Source organism: Anoplolepis gracilipes, chromosome 1 (genome assembly GCF_047496725.1).
Source record: "Anoplolepis gracilipes chromosome 1, ASM4749672v1, whole genome shotgun sequence".
Taxonomy (NCBI): Eukaryota; Metazoa; Arthropoda; class Insecta; order Hymenoptera; family Formicidae; genus Anoplolepis; species Anoplolepis gracilipes.
In genome coordinates, this window is record NC_132970.1 from 19,328,067 (window position 1) to 19,348,336 (window position 20,270).

At 31.7% G+C, this 20,270-nt stretch overlaps 1 protein-coding gene across 8 annotated transcripts in view; it reads right to left on the reverse strand.

Moving 5' to 3' along the window:
- Positions 1-20,270, reverse strand: part of LOC140666086 (protein abrupt) — a 121,934-nt gene that overhangs the window by 17,929 nt on the left and 83,735 nt on the right. For 7 of the 8 annotated variants that reach the window (XM_072892873.1, XM_072892863.1, XM_072892892.1 and 4 more), the window contains one exon: positions 1-15,633. This exon is cut by the window's left edge and continues 17,929 nt beyond it. In XM_072892873.1, the coding sequence (XP_072748974.1) occupies positions 14,603-15,633 (1,031 nt within the window). In that variant the 3' untranslated portion in view covers positions 1-14,602. Of the gene's footprint in view, positions 15,634-19,712; positions 19,845-20,270 lie in introns of those variants that run through there. The other variant, XM_072892937.1, reaches the window with a different exon arrangement.

Sequence of the window (20,270 nt, forward strand, 5' to 3'; positions counted from 1 at the left end):
TCGTATATAGTGAATTTGTAAGTAACGTAGAAAAAAAATTTCGTTAAATTCGCATTCTCGACGTAATCCATCATTCGCGCTGATTCGCCGGCAAAGCGATTTTTCAACGAAATTAAAGGGTACAATTGTACTGACAACAATTAAGTAAACTGATATACATCAGTACATATTATCATTATCAGAGTCATATCAATGTAGCATGTTTTCTATGATAATGGCAATTTTCTTCAAATATTATATAGTACAGTAGAGGGAAGAAGACATCTACGCTCCTCCTTTGCTTATAAGAAAAAATCGAAACAACTGAATTCTCTAATTGATATTTCCTCCAATCTTTTAAATAATTTTCCTTCAAAATTATTCGTGCTATTAACTTTTCCCTTAATTCAATCTTATTGCAATAATTACACCCTCTCTCAGCACAAGTTCATCTCGATAATCCGTCGGCATTCTGATGAAGCATCTTTTTCGATGAATCACTTCAAACTCATACTACTGAAGCCTCTCTATCCAATGGACCAACTGTCCTCTTAGATCTTTAAATGTCGTCACGTAGAGTAGATTTTTCTATTAATTTTTTAGTCGGTGCAATAAATAAATAGTTCTGTGAGAAATATCTTTCTTTATCGGACATCTTTTCTTTAACACACACGTAGAGTAGATCTTTCTTCATTTTTTTCAGTTGATAACGAATGTGCACAGTTCTGTGCAAAATCTTTCTTTATCGCGCGAACAATCTTTGTTTGTTTTAACATTATTTAACATTATTCGCTCATACGATTAAATTAAACTGTGGAAAAAAGTTCTCTTAATGACTCTCTCTCTCTCTCTCTCTCTCTCTCTCTCTCTCTCTCTCTCTCTCTCTCTCTCTCTCTCTTTCTCTCTCTCTCTCTCTCTCTCTCTCTCTGTCCCGTCGTAAATGCCCGGTTTTAATTTGTAACCCAAATTTCCTTTAATATTATTCATCAATGTTTTTGATAGCACGCGTCGATCGTATTGACGATTATCTGCCTCAATGGCAGCCATTACTTTTATCTCAGTGTCCCCCTCATACATGCGCGACAGAGCATCTGCTACGTGATATAATTCGCCTTTACAATGTACGATCTCGTAATCGTACTCCAGGAGTTCTAGTATTCATCTCTCGAGTCAACCTATCGGGTTTTCAAGATTTGTGTGTTATTGTGTAGCCAACGCAACTACTATGATCCGTAATGACAGTAAATCGATATCCCTCCAAATGCGAAATTTCTTAATTGCTCAAACAACGGATAGACACTCCTGTTCCGTAACCGAATACTTCTTTTCCGGACAAAGCTCGATTCGCGAAAGTTATATTCTCATTTCCGTCAACAGTTTGAGTTAGTACGACACCTATTCCTACAGAACTCGCGCTGGTCTGTAGAGTAAACGGAATTCGGAAATCAGGACACGATAATGTCGGTACGACAACTAAATGCGAGCGTACCTGCTCCAAAGCGCGATTTTGTTCTTTATTTTCTGATTCTCTAAATGCTCTTTCGTTCGGGTCAGACGCGATATTATTAAAACGACTTAGCTCGTTTTGAAAATGTATCCCTCTCCTGGAATCTATCTGTATCCTCTCTTGTTCCTCTCGTCTTTCCTGTTTCATTTGCTTCAACTCTTGAAGGAGAGCCCGATACGTTTCTAGTTCCGCCATGGATGCTGGGGTTTGTGAACGGATCCTTTTTGGAGATTGACATCGGTACCATCGTTCGTTCTTCTATTCACTCTTCATTAACTCGTTTTGCAATGGAACATCCCGTTATACAGTTCACTGTGTATCGTATACAAAAATTCACACTTTTATGAATTTTTGTTCAACTTGAATACGATGAATTATTGCATGTGAGATCAAAAGATTATTAGACAGGTTCGGTTACGGTATAATCGTCTATCAATTTTTTCCGCGCATCAGTCATTCTCGTATCTTAAGAATTTCATCTACATATGTCGCTATTAAATTTATCATTAGCAATGATGCAACTGGTTAGACAAATAACCAAGAACGTTTTTCAATATCGAAGCTGTCCAATGTCTCTTATCAATATAGTCTTAACCATTTTAGTGTAACATGTTATTATAGGAATACGCTCGAAAAAATGTTAAGCAGTCACTCTAATGCTGTTTCATGAAAAATGCTAAGCAGCACATTGTTTCCTTATGCTTATGATAAATACTCACAATTTTTTTGTGTTTCTAATATTTAATATTCTAAATCAATCAATTTGTGAAAATTAATTGAGCCTACTAAGGTGATCAAATGACTTTTCGACATGGACTGACAATGAAAACAACGCAACCACATTGCATGGTACTCAATAATTAATGTAGTCTCTGAATTATGGTCTCGTAAATTTACTGCTATTATCGATATTTGATAGAATTTAATATATCAATGGTATGTTGATTAAATCAATAGATGATTATACACGTGTCACATTTGCTTCACAAAATTAACGATAGAAGAGTCATAGAAGAACATATACATTCTTTAACTTAATTTATCTACTGATATTGATCCAAATAAGAGATCGAAAATTATTTTTTGAATAATTAATAAATCACATGAAAGAAAAAAAATTAACTTGTTTTAATTAATGCATTTAGCATCACGTTCAGAATAGCGACATAAAATATTAATTTTTAATATATAATTACATGCCTTAAACATGTATAGAATTATGTACTAAAAATTAAGATTATATGTCACTATTTGTTAGAAATTTAAATAATTCAGTAAAGGAAGATGATGATGACACACTATATTTCCAGATTTATTTGAAAAATAAATATAAATTTATTTTTTAAATAAATCTGGAAATATATATATATATATATATATATATATATATATATATGTGTGTGTGTGTGTGTGTGTGTGTGTGTTGTATGTGTGCTTAATCGTCATTATCATTTTCTTTTACTTCTTTATAGAGCATAGAGCTCCATAAAGCAACGTCATCAGACTCTCTTTCTGATCAATGCCTTGATCTCGCTCCACGTTTTGACCTCTGCTCTAGCCTTCTCCTCTATCGTTCTTCTCCAACTAATTCTAGATCTTCCTCTTCTTCGACTGCTTTACGGGTTCAAGAGCCTACCGTTCTGGTGCTGACTGTTCTTTCTTGGAATGTCCTATCCAAGTCTATCTTCTACATTTAATTTTAAACTTTAATGGTTCCTCTTTGGACTTGTGCCAGCGTTCATCATTTGATATTCTCTTAAGTCAGTATATTTTAAAAATCCTGCGCAGATATCTGTTTATAAAGACCAGTAGCATCTTGGTAATGTTTGTTGTGTACTTCCATGTTTCACACCCATATAATAATACAACTTTAATATTAATTCTAAAAATCTTTAATTTTGTATTTACCGCATTGGACTTCTATACTTTATGAAGCTGAGTAATAAATAGTGTGTGCTTATTATAACGTTTTTAATCTCGATAAGAAATAGTTGCCAAAACATCTTTCTTCAACAGAGATATATCTGTAATAATATTTTAAATCTATATAAATAATTAAGATCAAGATCTCAATTCACGCGATTTTGTAAAATCCAATTCTTCTATGCACGTAGAACCTTTATTCGTCTTTATAAAACCTTCCATTAAAGTTCATTAATCCGGCTTAATACTTCTTCTTCTTCTTTTTCTTATATTAGGTTATTGCTTGTTTTCAATCCTTTCAATTCGTGTAAATATTTAAAATTCATGTCATTTCTTAGGCGATTTCTCCTGAAGACAGTGCAGTCGAGAATCAAAACGTGAATCATTTTTTAGATACACAATATGTGTACTTTTGTTACGACTGTTTTTCTTAATTTTTATCTTTACTATTTTCTCACCATATATCTAGGCATACTTTATTCCACTCCCATTATTCATCTCATACATCTTTCTTATAACCTTTCTTATCTCTCGGTCTTTTTACACAGAAATCTCAACCTCATATTCCATTACCAAAGCATCAAAGAGCCACAATATTTTCCGGCAGTCTTCTCTAAACCTAATACTTTTCTCTATCCTGTACTAATCGCATTAATGCCACTTTCTACTTTCCTATCTTTTAAATGTATCTCTTGCCTCCTACTTTTCTGCGTCATTCCAAATAAATAAACTGCTTCACTTCTACTTTGTTTCAGCCGCAATCGAAATATATAGAAATATTTTAGAAGAAAATTCTCGGAGATTTCTCAGCCTTTAGAAGTTACAACACTATTCCAAATTCCACGAATTTGACGACTATTAATCGACCGATAATCGTACGAATATTTTTCTCTTATTTTTGCTTTTCGCACGGTTTTAAAGCGAACTGATCACTATTTGATCGGGTATTTGCGAAAGAAATAACAAATAGTTCGCTTTAGACCCGTGTCCGAAACATATCGTTTCTCTCAATAGAATTTTCAGAGTATTATTTCCATCGTGCATTTTTTACTGTTATTAAAATTGTCTATCGTCAATCGAATGAATTTAATCTTTTCTTCCTTTCTCTTAAGTGTGATATAAACGCGGATTTCGAGCGAAGAGATCGCACTAGTTATATTGGTTGCCGATTAAAGACGATAACATACCACTTTCTCCTTCCTTTATCATGAAATCACGAACATAATTTTACATGCATCAGTGTACAGAAGACGCACACCGCATATAGAAAGGTCATATATTATTCCATTTTCAGTATCAACTTTGCTTCAATACTTGAAAGCAGACACAGAACTCACCACGATCGCCACATTTCCAGTTCATTTTTTCCTCTTTTCCTTCGATCCAAAACCTCATTATCTTCGATTTCCCTATGTTCAGTTCTAACCCTTTCTTATCTAAATACCCTCTGATTATTACCTCCTTTTTTATTTTATATTATATTATTATAAGAGTTTTTTAGCATTAGCCTGCAATCTATTCGGCAGGTTTCTTGCTGTCGGTCTGATTGACTGTTGGGGATAGCCGAGAAGAATGAAACTTCTTGATAAAGTGATAGTTTTATTGTGCTTCGTTAACCTTCTTATATTGCAGCGTGCGTCAGTCGGGTCAAGGGGGCGGCAACGAGAAATTTTCGAAAATCCGAATATCAAGATATCATGCTTAAGAATTGTCGAACTTGTTTCACCAAAACGGGCCAGTTATTGACGACGCTGATCTTTTCTGGATTAGTTGGGATTCCTTCCCAGTCGATTATGTGTCTGAAGTATTTTAACCGATCGACATAAAATTTGCACTTATCTGCGTTTGGTCATAATCGCGCGTTTCAAAGGCAGCGGAAAGTCCGACTGATGACGATGATGTCATCTAGATACACAAAAACGTGTGGTTCGAGTTCTGATCCTAGCACGGCGTCGAGAAGGCGCTGAAAGGTGGCGTGCGCGGAGTGCTGGTCAAAACAACGCAATTTGAATTTATAGAAGCCATTCAAAGACTATCAGCACATATCGTAAACCAGTTGTGATATCTCATCATCAGCATACATCTGTCGAAAACAAGTTTGCAATTCGTCAATCTCACTTTATCTTATCCTTTTCCACCTTTTTGTTATTAATACATCAAATCATCTGCATGTGCCAAACTACATATTCTATCTGCCCCAATTTAACTTTTTCCCATTCCTCTCTCCTAGTTGTCATTTTTTCAAATCCACTATCAAGAGCTGAACCAAATGCTTAATGTTCAACTATCTCTATTATCTTTCTAATTTTTCTGTTGTATTTAATTTTAATATCTATATTTAAAATGTTTACTTTACGTACATATTTTTTGCTTTAGAAAATTTAACACAATATTGAATTTATAATACATATTACACAAGTTCGATTTACGAGTTTTAAATAGAGCTCTAGCATATTTCGTGTTAATTAGAACAAAACAGACTTTATTATTATTTATTAATATATTATGTAAAACTAATAATTGATTGTTTTCTTTATTAACTATCGCTTAAATTAATAAAAACTACATATAAAAAATTTACCAACCATTATGTAAGAAAATGAAAAATGCATTTTTTTCTCTTAAAGTTATATATCCCTCTGACAATGTTTAATAATATGAGATAGCATTAGGCTCAAAGAGTATCCCTGTCTTAAGTCCTATCTTGAAACTCTCCTGCATCATCATCGCCAAATTCTTGTCAGGAACATAGGTGTGTTCAACAAAAGATTTCCAACCATCCCTATTCCTAGCCAAATGTCTTAACTCGTTAATAAATTTGCCAGTTTTCACGCGTGACTGTCTTTCTCCAAGTTGTTCTGGAGTGTCCTCTTCTTTATTTTTCAACAAGTTGCCACTGCAAGATAGCGTGCAGTACTTTATCGTATTTTTTTCTCAATATGTGGCCAATCTAGTTGTACTTGCACCTCGTGATTTCTACGGAGATGTCTGGTTGTCTGACTCAATCTTTCATTTGCAATTGTTCTGGGTCACTAGATTCTGAGAATCTTTCGCAGGCGTTTGTTAACGAAAGCTTTTTTTTAACCAGTTCCAAGCAGCGTGTAGACGTAAAAGAGCATGAGCGAATAAAATATTTTTATTTCCTTACTCCTATTCCAACTCTTACTCTTATTTCTTATTGTAGACCAGGCCTTAATGTTTCGCGAATTCACAAATGTTAATAAGCTGCAATTTGCTCTTTTTTACGTTTTATAATTTCATATATATATATATATATTTATAATTGTATATATATACAATTATAATTTTATTTTGAACGGTAGATCAAGCAGCTAATTGTCATTTTCTTTATTTTCGCATTAATTGATTTTGAATTAAGATTCAAGATTTGATATTAATATCTGTTTCTATGTCATCATTTCATCTCTTGACTTGGTTCATTGTTTTGTTAATTGTAAATTCTGTACGTAATTCAATTTATATAGAATGCTATTACAAATTATGCAATTTAGTGTTTAGTAATGTTTTTTGAATGCAACATATTGTCTTAATCAATTATCTTGTAGTCTTTTTCTTCTATGTTTCTTTCTAGATGTTGTGTCTTCCTTACATATGTTTCACAATTTATCGCTCTAATGATGAAACTTTTTGTAACTTTTACTACAAAAGTTGCATTGTGCTATCGGTATCGTTTCTTACTATGCAATGTTTTATCCATCAGGTTTTTCATTTCAAATTTTCTTGCTCTGATTCATCTTCTTTATTTTCTTCTCTTATATTTTTTGAATTAAGTAATTAATAAAATTTAATATAGGAGTATCTATATCTATTTCCATATCATCATTAATCCCTTGATTTGGTTCATCATCTTATTTCGTTTTACTTGTAACTTCATGTTTTTCATCTACATGATTTTTAAAATCACAATTTAATTAAACATAAAGAATGTCAATATGTGAACTGCAGAACATGTGAACATATATAATAGTTTTTTTTTTCTTTCTTTCATCTATAAGTGAACATTCCAGTATAGTATCGAGTCATTTAACATTTAGTTCTTTCCACAAAATCTTTATAGAAATTTACTATGGCTTATGGCAAATAACGCGAAGAAAACAATTACAAGTATAACACTGTAAACATAAAGTGTTTGTATTCTCAGTGAAATCTCATCGAATAGAATCTGTTAGCAGCTGTGATAATAGCTAATTTTTCAGTGAAACTCTTACAGAAATCAATCGTACTGTTTGTGTCAGAAAATTAATTCTTTCAAAAGAATCAATATATTATCACTGATAAACAGCGGTTTCAGTTATAAATATAGCAAACAGTAAAATTTTTCTGAAAAAAATCAGTTAATGACTGATTTTTCAATAAAATTTACTGTCGTAATCAATGAAGCATAACAGCGAGAAGTAAAGAGTTTTCTCTAAAAATCAATGAAATATTCAAATGAAAACAATAAGATTATTAATATCTTATATTATTATCATCATTTGCATTGAATAACGATAATAATAAGTCGCAATATTAATTATCTTACTATTATAATTGTTTATATTATTGTAAATTTATATGCAACAACTGTAATGATAATAATGCACCAGTGTGAGGAATAAAATCGAAATATTCGACTCACAATCGGTCAAATAATTAGCCACGAAGATGATAAAAAATCCAGACATAGTATCATCTAGAAAGATAATGGAAGGCGCCTATTTTTCAACAACCATTTCCCGGTCGTATTTAATTCGCGTTACATGTATTCCTATATTGCTAAGTTTCGCTTCTTCTCCCTTATAATATAATATACCTGCTATTACTATTATATATGTAACTTATAATTTATGTTATCAATCAGAGCTTATTATGTATATTAGTAGGAACAATTTCACGAACAACCGCGTTGTGTAGGCAAGTTTTCCGATCGTTAACTTTTTCCTACGTCTCGAGAAAATCAAAATTTTTGCTGCACTAATAGTAAGATAACATTGTATGTATACGTCCACAAACAATGGCAAATCGAATACACTCTTTTGCAGAAAGCATCTAACACGTTAAAAATTTAAGACGTTTAAGTATGGTGTCTTCTCTTCGCGAGACTGCGGAATAAGTTTAATCGCTTCTCATCACATAGTTTGTCACTGATATAAGCCTTTATCTTTCAATTGTAGTCAATTCATCGTACAATTGTAGTTTTAAAGATCGCGCAAAGGCTACGTTATTTTTATTATTGACGTATGTTAACCATTGTAATTTTTCCAAGGCTAACAGGAGTCAATATTCTGAACTTAAGTACTATAATGTCATGGTAAGTCCTAAAATATCTTTCCCAAACGGCTATCTATTGGATACAGTAGATGATAGAGCGAAAAAGGGACATCCCATAGGAAAATGAAAATGGAAATTAATCCTTACTTAAATGATAAATTTAAAAGAAAAAATTTGCTTAAATACTTTATCCTACGATTATTCTTTTTCGAGGAATTGATATTGTTCTTATAGTAGATATTGCACAGACAAAAATATCCCGAAATGACGAATCAGTACGGAGTATAAGGGTTAATTAAATACAGATTAAGTCAGCATTTTCCTAATTTTTCTTTTTTTATATAGATAATTAATTCATATGTATCATCAACGCGCATCTGGTCTCATTTTTATTATTATTGTTATTGTTATTATTTATTGTAATTTTTGTTATTATTTTATTATTATTATTATTATAAACATTAATATAATTATTAATAATTTTTCACTAAAATGATAATGATGACAATAATAATATTTATTATTATTACTGTGTTTTCATTTCTTTCCTTTTTTCAAATTGTAAAAAAACGGAAAACAAGTAATAAATTGCCAATCGCAATTAACTAAATTCAACGACGCGTTATCTTAAGCAATTTGATTTGCATGTTATATGATCAGCGATAAAGTTATAATGCGCTTTTTCTTCAATAATTCTCTGCTTGCAGTTATTTGATTTTCTAAAGAGAAAAAAGAATAAATTTTTATATTAAATATTGGATACGTTCAGAGAATATATACGTACGCGTACAAACGAGTATGTTAATGTTGTTTAATGCGTCTGCATTTATAAGGATATTTCATATGCCACACAATTTGCTTTTTCCTATTTTTTCGAGCATGAGACATTAAACCATACAATTAATTCTATATTCTTTAAATAGATAAGAGTAAGAGAAGATGAATAGATATCCTTCTTGAAATTAAAAAAAAAGGATTCGTAAATTTGTTTCGTTAAATGTAAGCGCATGAGAAATCAGTAATATATTTGATATTATACATTTAATGTAAGAACTGTCATTGAAAAAGCTCAAACTATTGTTTTCTCATCCATTAGGCATACAACAACGTTCCATCTAACAAAATCGCTCTGAGTTAAGGGAAACATAAGGGAAAAAAAAGTTTATAAGTATCTGCGCATTCACAGGAAATTGCGCAGTTTTTGCAATTGGCCGTTTATATATGTTCCATATTGTATCACCCAATTGTATATACTTTTGTGCGTACACTTAATATCTTTCACTATTATTTTTTCGATATTTCTTTTTTGAATAATAACGCGACGACATAAGAAGCAATTCGTGCCGCTGCCTGAGAGTTTCGCTTCGCCGTGCGAATCACAAGGCGCCACGCGAATGACAACAGGACAACTGCGTATAAACAATAACAGGCTATATACCGCAAAAACAAATCCCAAATATCATACAAGAATTAATTTGTACCATACAATAAAATTCAACAATAGTTAACCCTAGCTCGCCACACTCCGGTGCAATATTACGTATAATGAAATATGTAAGACATTTTATAATAAAAGAGAACATTTTTTAATGTTTAATAAGATAAATTAAGCAGTAAAATTGTGCTAATATTGCGCGTAATTTTTGTTAATCTTTTTTTTATTAAATGTTGTTATACGTTATAGTAAAATAAAAAAATTGATATTTTTTTCTAATTAAACATTTTTTTATTACTTTATACTATTATCGTATTTAGATCTGTTATTTATAAAAATTGCTAAAATTAAAATGACTAAATTAATATACTTTTTCCTGACATTTCTTTTTTCTCCATTTTTTGCAATTCTCTTGTAATAACAAGTTTAGTTTAAACCAAAATCTTTTTTCTTTTTTACCTCTGATATTACTATAAATATCTTATTTAGACTTTATCATTTCCAATTCCTATATTAAAAGCTTAAAAATATTAATTTGAATAAAATGTGACGAACTAAAGTTAATTTAAACCATATAAATCATTACGAAATAATTACCTAATTGTTAACCGTATAATGGTTAATTGAATATTACGTCTCTTTTCTTTATTTTAATCGCTCATTCTTGCAATTTTTTATTATATATTAATGTGCAATCTCAAACTGAAAATGAGAAATACATAAATTTATTAAAATTAATAAAAACATCAAAGAAAGTACGATATTAAATGCCTTGATTATATATATTTTAAGAAATTATTATTGCCCATAAAGATTGCATTAAAATTATAAGTTTTTCTTTTAATATGTACGATAAGACAATATTACGCGTACCATATCAAACATTATAAAAAAATTGTCACAAATGTTAGCTGGATACTCACTCAATCTGTTCATAGGTTTAAGCAGTATATGTGTTCAATATTTGTATATGTAATAAGATAGATATTACATGTGTGACACATCAATTACTTACAGATGTTTGAAATTATTTGAACAGAAAAATTTTACTATCAAAATATTAAGATTATGATAGTTTATAAATGAAAAATATTTAAAATAAAAAAAAAAAAGACTAATCAGATTGTTTTCTACATGTGCAAAAATATTATATGTAATCTTTTTCTTTTATTTTAAATATATCATATATTATTTATTTTTATTATTAAGTAACAATTTAATAAAAATAATATTATTATTTAATTATTATTGTATGCACTTATTGTAATAAAAAGTCATATTTTTTTCTTATTTATTATAATTAAAGTCATACTTTTATCATTTGTAAGATATATTATTATATTTCTGATATACTTCAGAGAAAAAATTTGAATAGCTTGATGCAAAATGCGTTCTGACATTTGATAAATCGTACATTAAAATTCCTCAAAAGTACACTTCTAAAGAGCATATTGCATCCTGCACTTGTAAGTCTGGATAAGATAAATAGGGATAACGACTCATTGTCAGCCATACTCAGAGTTGCGAGCGCAATACTCGGCAGCGTAGAAAGGACATATAGACACACGGTTTGCTTCGCTGTTACACATGACTTATTGCTCCACGTGACTTGGGGTAAGACACTACCGTGTCTATTATGTTCACGCAAGTCTCGTGAGTAACCGTCGTGTGAAGCGATAACTTCCACAGTCCTGAACTTAAAGGAGTGAGAATATACCAGAGTCTCGTATGCGATTTATTCTTGAGAGATTCAAGTGTACAAGATTTTTATGCTGCTATTGTTACATTAAAAATTTAGCCAGATAATTATTTTCAAATAATTAAGAATAAATAATATGAAATTAAAAAGCAATTTTTTTAATAACAAAGTATGCAAGTCATTTATTAGGCTAAGCTTATATTAGTTATTATGATAATAAAAAGATTCGGATCTGTGGTCTTATCAAGGTTTTCCAGAAATAATGCTCATGCGGTGCCTGGTACTCTTTTCCCATTTAATGGCCAAAAAAGGAAATAAGTTTTATCTAGTTAGATTTAAATCAGGCGTATAAGTTTTATATCAGATCAAATTTTATATCAGGATTCAAAACAGGTTTAAAGTTTCTTTATCGGATCAAAATTAGGTCGAATGTATTTAAGTTATAAAATACGAACATTTGGATCTGGCATATTTAAGTGAAACAAGTTGAATAAATTATATCTGATAATAAGCCAAACCGGAACAGGTATTTATATATATATCAAATATTTATTTGTAGGATTCTGAATATAACAAACAATTAATTAATAGAAGAATTATAAATTAATGATCAAAAATAAAAGAAAAGGTTTCAGAAAACATTTTTATTATTATACAATGTACCATATTAATTGCAAGAATTTGAAACAATCTGATTAATATTTTGAACTTTTCTATTTAAATTATTATAGTTTGACATATTTTGATGTTTAGATTTCTGTTGTTAAATAAATTCAAAAATCTGCCACCAATTGGTGTCACAGGAAATTTGAAGCATCATATGTAATAATAATATTATATGTCATATTATTTTTAATAAATTACAAAATAAAAATTCTTTAGAATGTGATCACAAAAAAATTAAATTAAAAAAAAAAAATGAATAAGAGTCAGCATGGTAGATAGAATGTATATTTTAGGCATTGATCTAGGTAACCAATCATGGTTTAAATTAAAGCTTATAAATTTTTAATTAATTCTGCACAAAAAAGATTTGGGATTTGTCGTTTATTATTATTTTTTAAAAACAAAAAATAAAAAATGTGATCCTACAGTAGTTGGAAATCCAACTTAAAATGTAACCCGAATATTTTAATAATCAGTAACTAGTCCTAAATGTTGTGTAACAGAAACAACTTGTAAGTAATAAACTTTATTTGATGTATCATTTAATACTCAAATTATTGTTCGAAAAAAGTGGGCTAAAGTGCTGGAGACTATTTGAGCTGACGATAGTCCAAAAAATGATCCAAAACGTTTTTATTTTTTGTGATTAATTGAAATTTAGTTAAATGAAACATGCTCTTTACCTACTGCACTGGTTCTTATTTACCCTCTTTCTAATTTAATTTTTTTGTGATAATGTTTCATTTTATCCAGCATCGTGTTTGTCGTAAATTTAGATAGATTTTTTCAATTTGCAAAATTACTTCTTCTAATTATTATAATTTCTTATCTATTCTAAATCTGATAAATTCCAAGTTGATTCATCTACGTATATTAAAACTGTTTATAATCTGATTTTTAAACTGCGCTTTCTTTTATTGCGTTTTTTAAGATAAATTGAAATTCACAATCTACATATTAATATTAATAATTCCTTAATACTAATACATTAATATATTAATATATTAATATATTTGAATATATTAATATATTAATATATTATAATATTAAATATTAATATATTAATAGTAATATGAATATTAATATGAATAATTAATAATTCCTTTCCATTCGTAATAATTTTTTAAAAATAATATTAATATATATTAATAATATTAATACATTGTATGTGTGTGTGCGGACCATACGAGCTGAATTTTGTAAAAGACCAGTTTTTTTAGCTTTTCTCAAAATATCAAATTATGCATACATTAATTAAAACAAATGCAAGTTTGTCTGACAAAAATGCCGCATGAGAATAAAGATGTCAATCGACGTCTTCGATCCTTAACAATTCAAAACCAAAAATTAGATAAATGTTCTGGAAGCATAATTTGGTATTAATAATAAATCAGTTGCTAGGTCGTCAATTTCGATACTTAATTTTACAATCACGGCATCAAAGCTTGCTTCTAATTGTCGTTTAATGCGGATCCTACTTCATATCCTCTCTTTCTAATGAGATTCATCTTTGCCTGCTCTATCATCTATCGTTCTATCATATGCGTTGAGGTAGATGGTTGGAATATTTGTGGGATATACGTGTGTGTGTGTGTGTGTTCGTGTGCGTGTGCGTGTGCGTGTGCGTGCGTGCGTACGTGCGTGTGTGTGTGTGTGTGTGTGTGTGTGTGTGTGTGTGTGTGTGTGTGTGTGTGTGTGTGTGTGTGTGTGTGTGTTTGTGTGTATGCGTTGCACATACATGTGCATATGCATCAGTATGCATATGCATACGTGTGCTTGCTTTTGTGATCGGATACAATTAGCAAGCTCGTTCATACGTCGTCTATAAAATCGACGTCAAAATGATCGAGATGCTTTCTTTTTCATTCTGCAGACGCATCCGATATAAGCATAACACTTTTACGATTCTCTTTGCTCAATAATAACAAACAGAAAGAAAACATCGATCGAATTCGATGAATGATCTTTCATTGCGCTTTTCTACTTTCCTTCGCTTCTGCAACGAGATCACGCTGAAGATCAGCCAGTTCACGCTACCGCGGCTGAACAATCATCTCGAACGACTTCTGATATCCCCGATATTGCCCTGAGTTATACCATAATTGTAACGAATAAGGAGAAACTATTCAGGTTTGAGTGCTACCGGTTCCTCGTTTTCGCTATAGTCCTCTTCCTCCTCCTCATCCTCACCCCCCGACATCACTCCTTCATCCGCGAGCCCAGCATGTCTATCATGCATTGTCTCATCTCTATCTTCGTGAATAATTCCAGATCGTTCCTCATCTTTACCTATCATAGGATAGGGATCTTCCATGCTGCGGCCGCTGTAAGATTCTATGACACTCATTTGCCCTTTAGCGGAACTAAGCTCTTTTGCTATTCGAGACATACGGATCGCGTGCTCTGCAGAACTTATTCCCATTGGCGATAGATCCGAGTTTTCCGCAATAAGTTGTAGATAAGTATTAAGAAGCGCCGAGCCAGTAATCGCGCTGGTATTATGACCCGAATGATGACCGGACGAATGCAATGGCGCCATATTGGGCTCGCGACTGTCGTGCATCGAATCGAGAGATTTGGCGGCGATCGCCGCCGTCGTTGATATATTCTTGCCATTGCTGCTACCATTACTGCTGCCGCTTACCCTGGTGATTACGCTGGCGATAGAATTGGGTTTTATCGGACTGTTGAGTTTGAAGGCGAGAGGTAGAGTGAGATCTTCGGGATCATCGCCACCACAGATGCTGCTGCCAGCCTCAGATGGAGCTCCTCCGCGAGGTAGTTCCAGTCTTATGTCACTTCTTCGCGGCGCTGTCGGACTAGCCCGAGCACGAAGTTCAGCCGGACTCACCTTAACTCCAGCCTTCGCTAACAATCGGGACGCCAACTCGGGATCGAATTGACTAGGCATCTGCAAGACTGGAAGATCCTTCGTGCTGATGCCACGATGTTGTCTCGACATGTGTGAGTGCAGAGAATTCCGAGATTTCGCTACTGTACCGCATAGGACGCACCGATAACCCGGACACACTGTGTGTTTATCTTCCAAATGAGTGCGCAACGTATGTGCTGAGCGATACATCTTTCCACATTTTGGACAAGGTCTAGGATCCGTGGCACGTACTCGCATTAGATCCACGCCTCGTCGACTGACTGAAAATAAATAAATATGTGAAATATGTATAATTTTAAAAAGTGTAACGTAACATTAAATAAAAATTAATGAATGATGTACACAGTGTAATTTACAACATTTTAATATTTAAACGTTGAAGTAAAAAGTAAATTTGCAAATAGGTTCTTTTTCTATTTTTCACATTTTAAACATTTGAAAGTAATTATATTGTAGGCGTCAGAAGTATAACATATAAGCGAACAGGCGAAAATACGGTGGTATGAGGCGATAATTATCTTTGCTAATACCTCATATATTAATAAAATAAATATATACGTTTCGGCACATAGCCTATCTTACTTTGATGCTACAATCCAGTTACAATTAAATCGCAAATAATTTACATTATAAACTTTAAAGATTCTAAACAATATAGTTGTAAATGCAAACAATAAAATAAACTTTGGTGTCATGTATTAAAAGATGTTGCCATTATAATCATGTAATCTATAACTTTATTTTGCTTTGGCGTCGTGATGTTACTGCTTTGTTTGATAACTACATATTATATGTAAGGTTTGTACCGTTTGGAACTTTAAGTTTATAATAATAACCATTTGCGTGTGATTTAATTGTAACACTAACGCTGACCAAAACCAATATACCAAAACATACGTACTTATTTTATTTATATTAATATACGAAGTATTGGCACGCAGATCCGGCGTATGACTCTTTAGTCTATTTTACTTAATTTACTATTTTGACAAATAAAAAAGCCTAATTGCAAATTTTATTTTTTAGTGTAATCTTTAAATATTAAAATATACTGAATTACACTATGACCACGGTTTATTTTTACTAAGATACTTACATAAAATGGATTATACTTGTCCTATTAACCTTATCAACTTTATTAAACTTATTAGCTATATTAGCGATATTCAACGGTATCATAGTCTGATTAACGTTAGTCAGATTAATGTTAGTGGGGTAACGTTAGTGCGTAGATTGTATAAAAGTGATTTTAGGATACAATAGAATACTCTAGATTTTTCTGTGAATATTTTTTATTATACAAAGCATTACTTAAATAATATATAGACTTTATTTCATATGTCTTATATGTATATATATGTATAAGCTAATACCTACTAAAATAGTGCATATAATACTCTATACATTATTCACCATACGAGCTGTCAGTCATGATAATAACAATTTATAATAAATAATTCGTAACAAAAAAAAATCGCGATACAAATCTGCTTTACAGTCACCGACTGTTCTGTATATATCGGTATAACGCATTTTTATGTGTTTCTACGTTGTTTTGAAAATTAGCATAATAATTATATGAGTACACACACTCTAGTATTCCTCGTATTCAATGACATTTCCTTTCGAGATCACAACTAACAACTCGTACATATATTCACATATATATATATATATATACTTCTTTGTGTTCTAGAATACGTCGCAAATAATTCGCGGCACATTTTAGTATACATGCCCGAGAAAAAATAGATTTATGTAATTATATATGATCATATATAATTAAATCCAAAATTTAGCGCGGTCTGGTCATATACAGGGTGTCCGGTAATTGGTGAAAAACCTGTTAATAACAGATTCTTGAGATCATTTGGAGACGATTTTTCTTCAGCTAAAATATCGAGGCATCAATAATTTTGGAGTTATAAGCGATTGAAAAAAAGGCACTTTTCGCAAACTAAACTTTTTGAAGTTGAAAAATTACCAAAACTACATTCTTCAGTTAATTTTAGATAGAGTTTACTGTAATAGAATTTTAATTTAAAGCTTAATTACAAAGATATATAATAATACAAATTGGAAATTTATAAAAAATGATGACGGCTTTCGATATTTTCGCTGAGGAAAAATCGACTCCAAATGATCTCTAGAATCTGCTATTAACAGGTTTTTTAGCAGTTTTTTACCGGACACTCTGTATAATATGATGTCTGTATAATTAAATCTGAAATTTAACGCAATATGATCTGATATATAATAATATTCGAAATTTGGCGTGATATAATCTTATCTTTATACATATAATCATATTCGTTAGATCTGTTTTCATTTATAATCAGATTTAGTCGAATATGATTATATAAGATCATATTGCGCTAAATTTTGGATATTGATATATATATGTATAATCATATAAAATTACATATGTTATCAGATCTTTTCATATCTAATTATGTAATATTTATATTTACATCTGAGCATATTATATCTACTTTTTCTCGGGTGATCTCGAACGTAATGTCTCCTCGGGAACTTTTTACTTAGGGAATACTGATAAAACGTAAGACTGTAGAAAAATAAGGCGTGTTGTCGAGCGACCTTACTTCTAATCGACGTGTTCATTCGCGGTTCACCCGTTCATATTAATCTGTGTACGCGATTTTGTGATCTAATACAACGCGCCAACATATACATCTCTCTCCTCTCACATCAAACTTTTGTTCACGTTAATCTTTCGTCGGTGGAGCAAATGAATCTTTAGAGCCAATCGATCTCGCTCGATTTCGGCGCGATTGTCGCTGCCGTTCTTCGGCATGCGTCCTCTCTCGTTTCTACATTCTTAATACTACGTTATTTAACATAAGGCTGGCTTACTCAGCTTAGAGGAACATTGTTTTCTCTTTTAGATACGTAATATCTAATCATTATATCTCAATGTCGGCGTCTGCGTACACTCGACACCGAACGTCGCTGTGTGTTTATGTGTATCGCTTGAACCTACGGTCTGATCTACGCTTCGGATTCTAGAGGAAATACTGTTCTTCATATATTTTATACAAAATCAATTCTATATACTCTATATGTATATCTCTCTCTTGTGTATCTGTCATGTGTACATATATATACTCTATATATATATAATAGCTCTTTATATATTTATAGATTTTCTCCTTTGTCGATATAATCTCTCGCATATGTATGTACAGTGTGCGCTTTTCGTCAGGGATAGACTTTACGGTGGGTGCGTATGTGACAGTTTTGAGATAAAGCACTGAAGATAGTTCAGATAATTTTCACTTTTTTGTGCATCTCCCATCACGCGAAAAGACTATACTATATTTACTTTTAGCTAATTCGCAATTCCGCATATTCTTATCAACGCTCATATCACTTCTCATTTCGCTCATCTCTCGATACTCTCTGCACATAGTATTATAAAGTATCCAATCTATCTACATATCGACCAGACTCTCTTCCAACTTTCATGATTCAAAATAGTTTTTGCGCGGCAATAATACGCACTATTTTAGTTGTTAATTTCAATTACGTTTTTATTGAAAGTAAAAGTAAACGAGCACAAGTGTGAATATTCTTGTTTACAAAAAATGATTATCAATTGATATTTATTAAATGTATGTGTTCATTTAAATATATTTCTCACACGTAATTATTGATTTAATTCTCTATTCGTATAAGTAATAATTTTTGCAATACTAGATATCAAGGACAATATTTTTAAAGCAATATTTTTAATTAAATTTAAATATTTTAATTTTAATTTAATTTATTTTTACAAATAATTCCAATAAGATATACACGTAATAATTCCAACAATTTTCTGAACTGTAAAGTCCGATTTTAATCTATTTGATAATTATTGCCGCGCAGTTGCTTGCTACATTAAAAAACGAAAAGCAAAAATTCTTTGGCAAAAACCTCCAAAAAAAAAATTAAAATTACGACATACAATTATACTTATAGCAGCCTTCGCCTGTTAATCAGACATAAGTCCACCTCAAAGTCTTAATCTGATCCCACTGCACAGGATGCTTCAGTCGCATATGATTTCTAACACTGTTAGGATGGGAGAAGGTTTTGGCACAGGAGGTAACGGGACAGGTAGGCGAATCTCTAGGATAATGATGATCCAGATGCGCCCTCATCGCGCTGATGTCTTGGAACGTTCTGCAGCAAAGGGGACATCTGTAACCATGTTGTCGATGATGCTCCCGTAGTAATCTCTGTTGCCTGAAGTCCGGTTGGCCGCGCTGATATTTGCTGGTAGTCGTGATCGTCGTGGTCGCCGTGGTGGAAGATTGATTAATTGATGTGTCGTCTTCCAGTGGCGCCTGATGACGGTGGTGAGGAGAAGGGACGGATAGTGGATGATGATGGCGATGCCGATGATGTTGCTGGTGATGGCTGTGGTGGTGGTGGTAAGCCGCACCCTCTGCCTCATCAAGCCCGTGATCTGCAACCACCACCACACCAACATTACCACCAGCCACCACCACCGTAATCCCACCCCGAGCTATACACGATAATGCTACGCGCCCAACCTCGACCCAACAATGTTCAACATCTAGGAATATTTCCCGCAGCGAAATTATACCGCGCTCTTACTTTGATATTAATCGATCGCTAATTGTTATTGGCGCGGGTGAAGACTATCTGTGCAATTAGCTTAAAACACATGTTCTTTGAACGTAACTAATTACTCTATTATTTTGTTTTCAGAAAAATTAACATAAATTCTGTGTGATCAATATTAAAATAATTTTTTTCTCAATTAATCGTATTATTTTTATTTAATATTTAAAATTTATATGTGTTTTTTAATTACTTGTTATTATATGTATTTAAAATAATCTCACATGAAATAGTCTTCAATAATTCA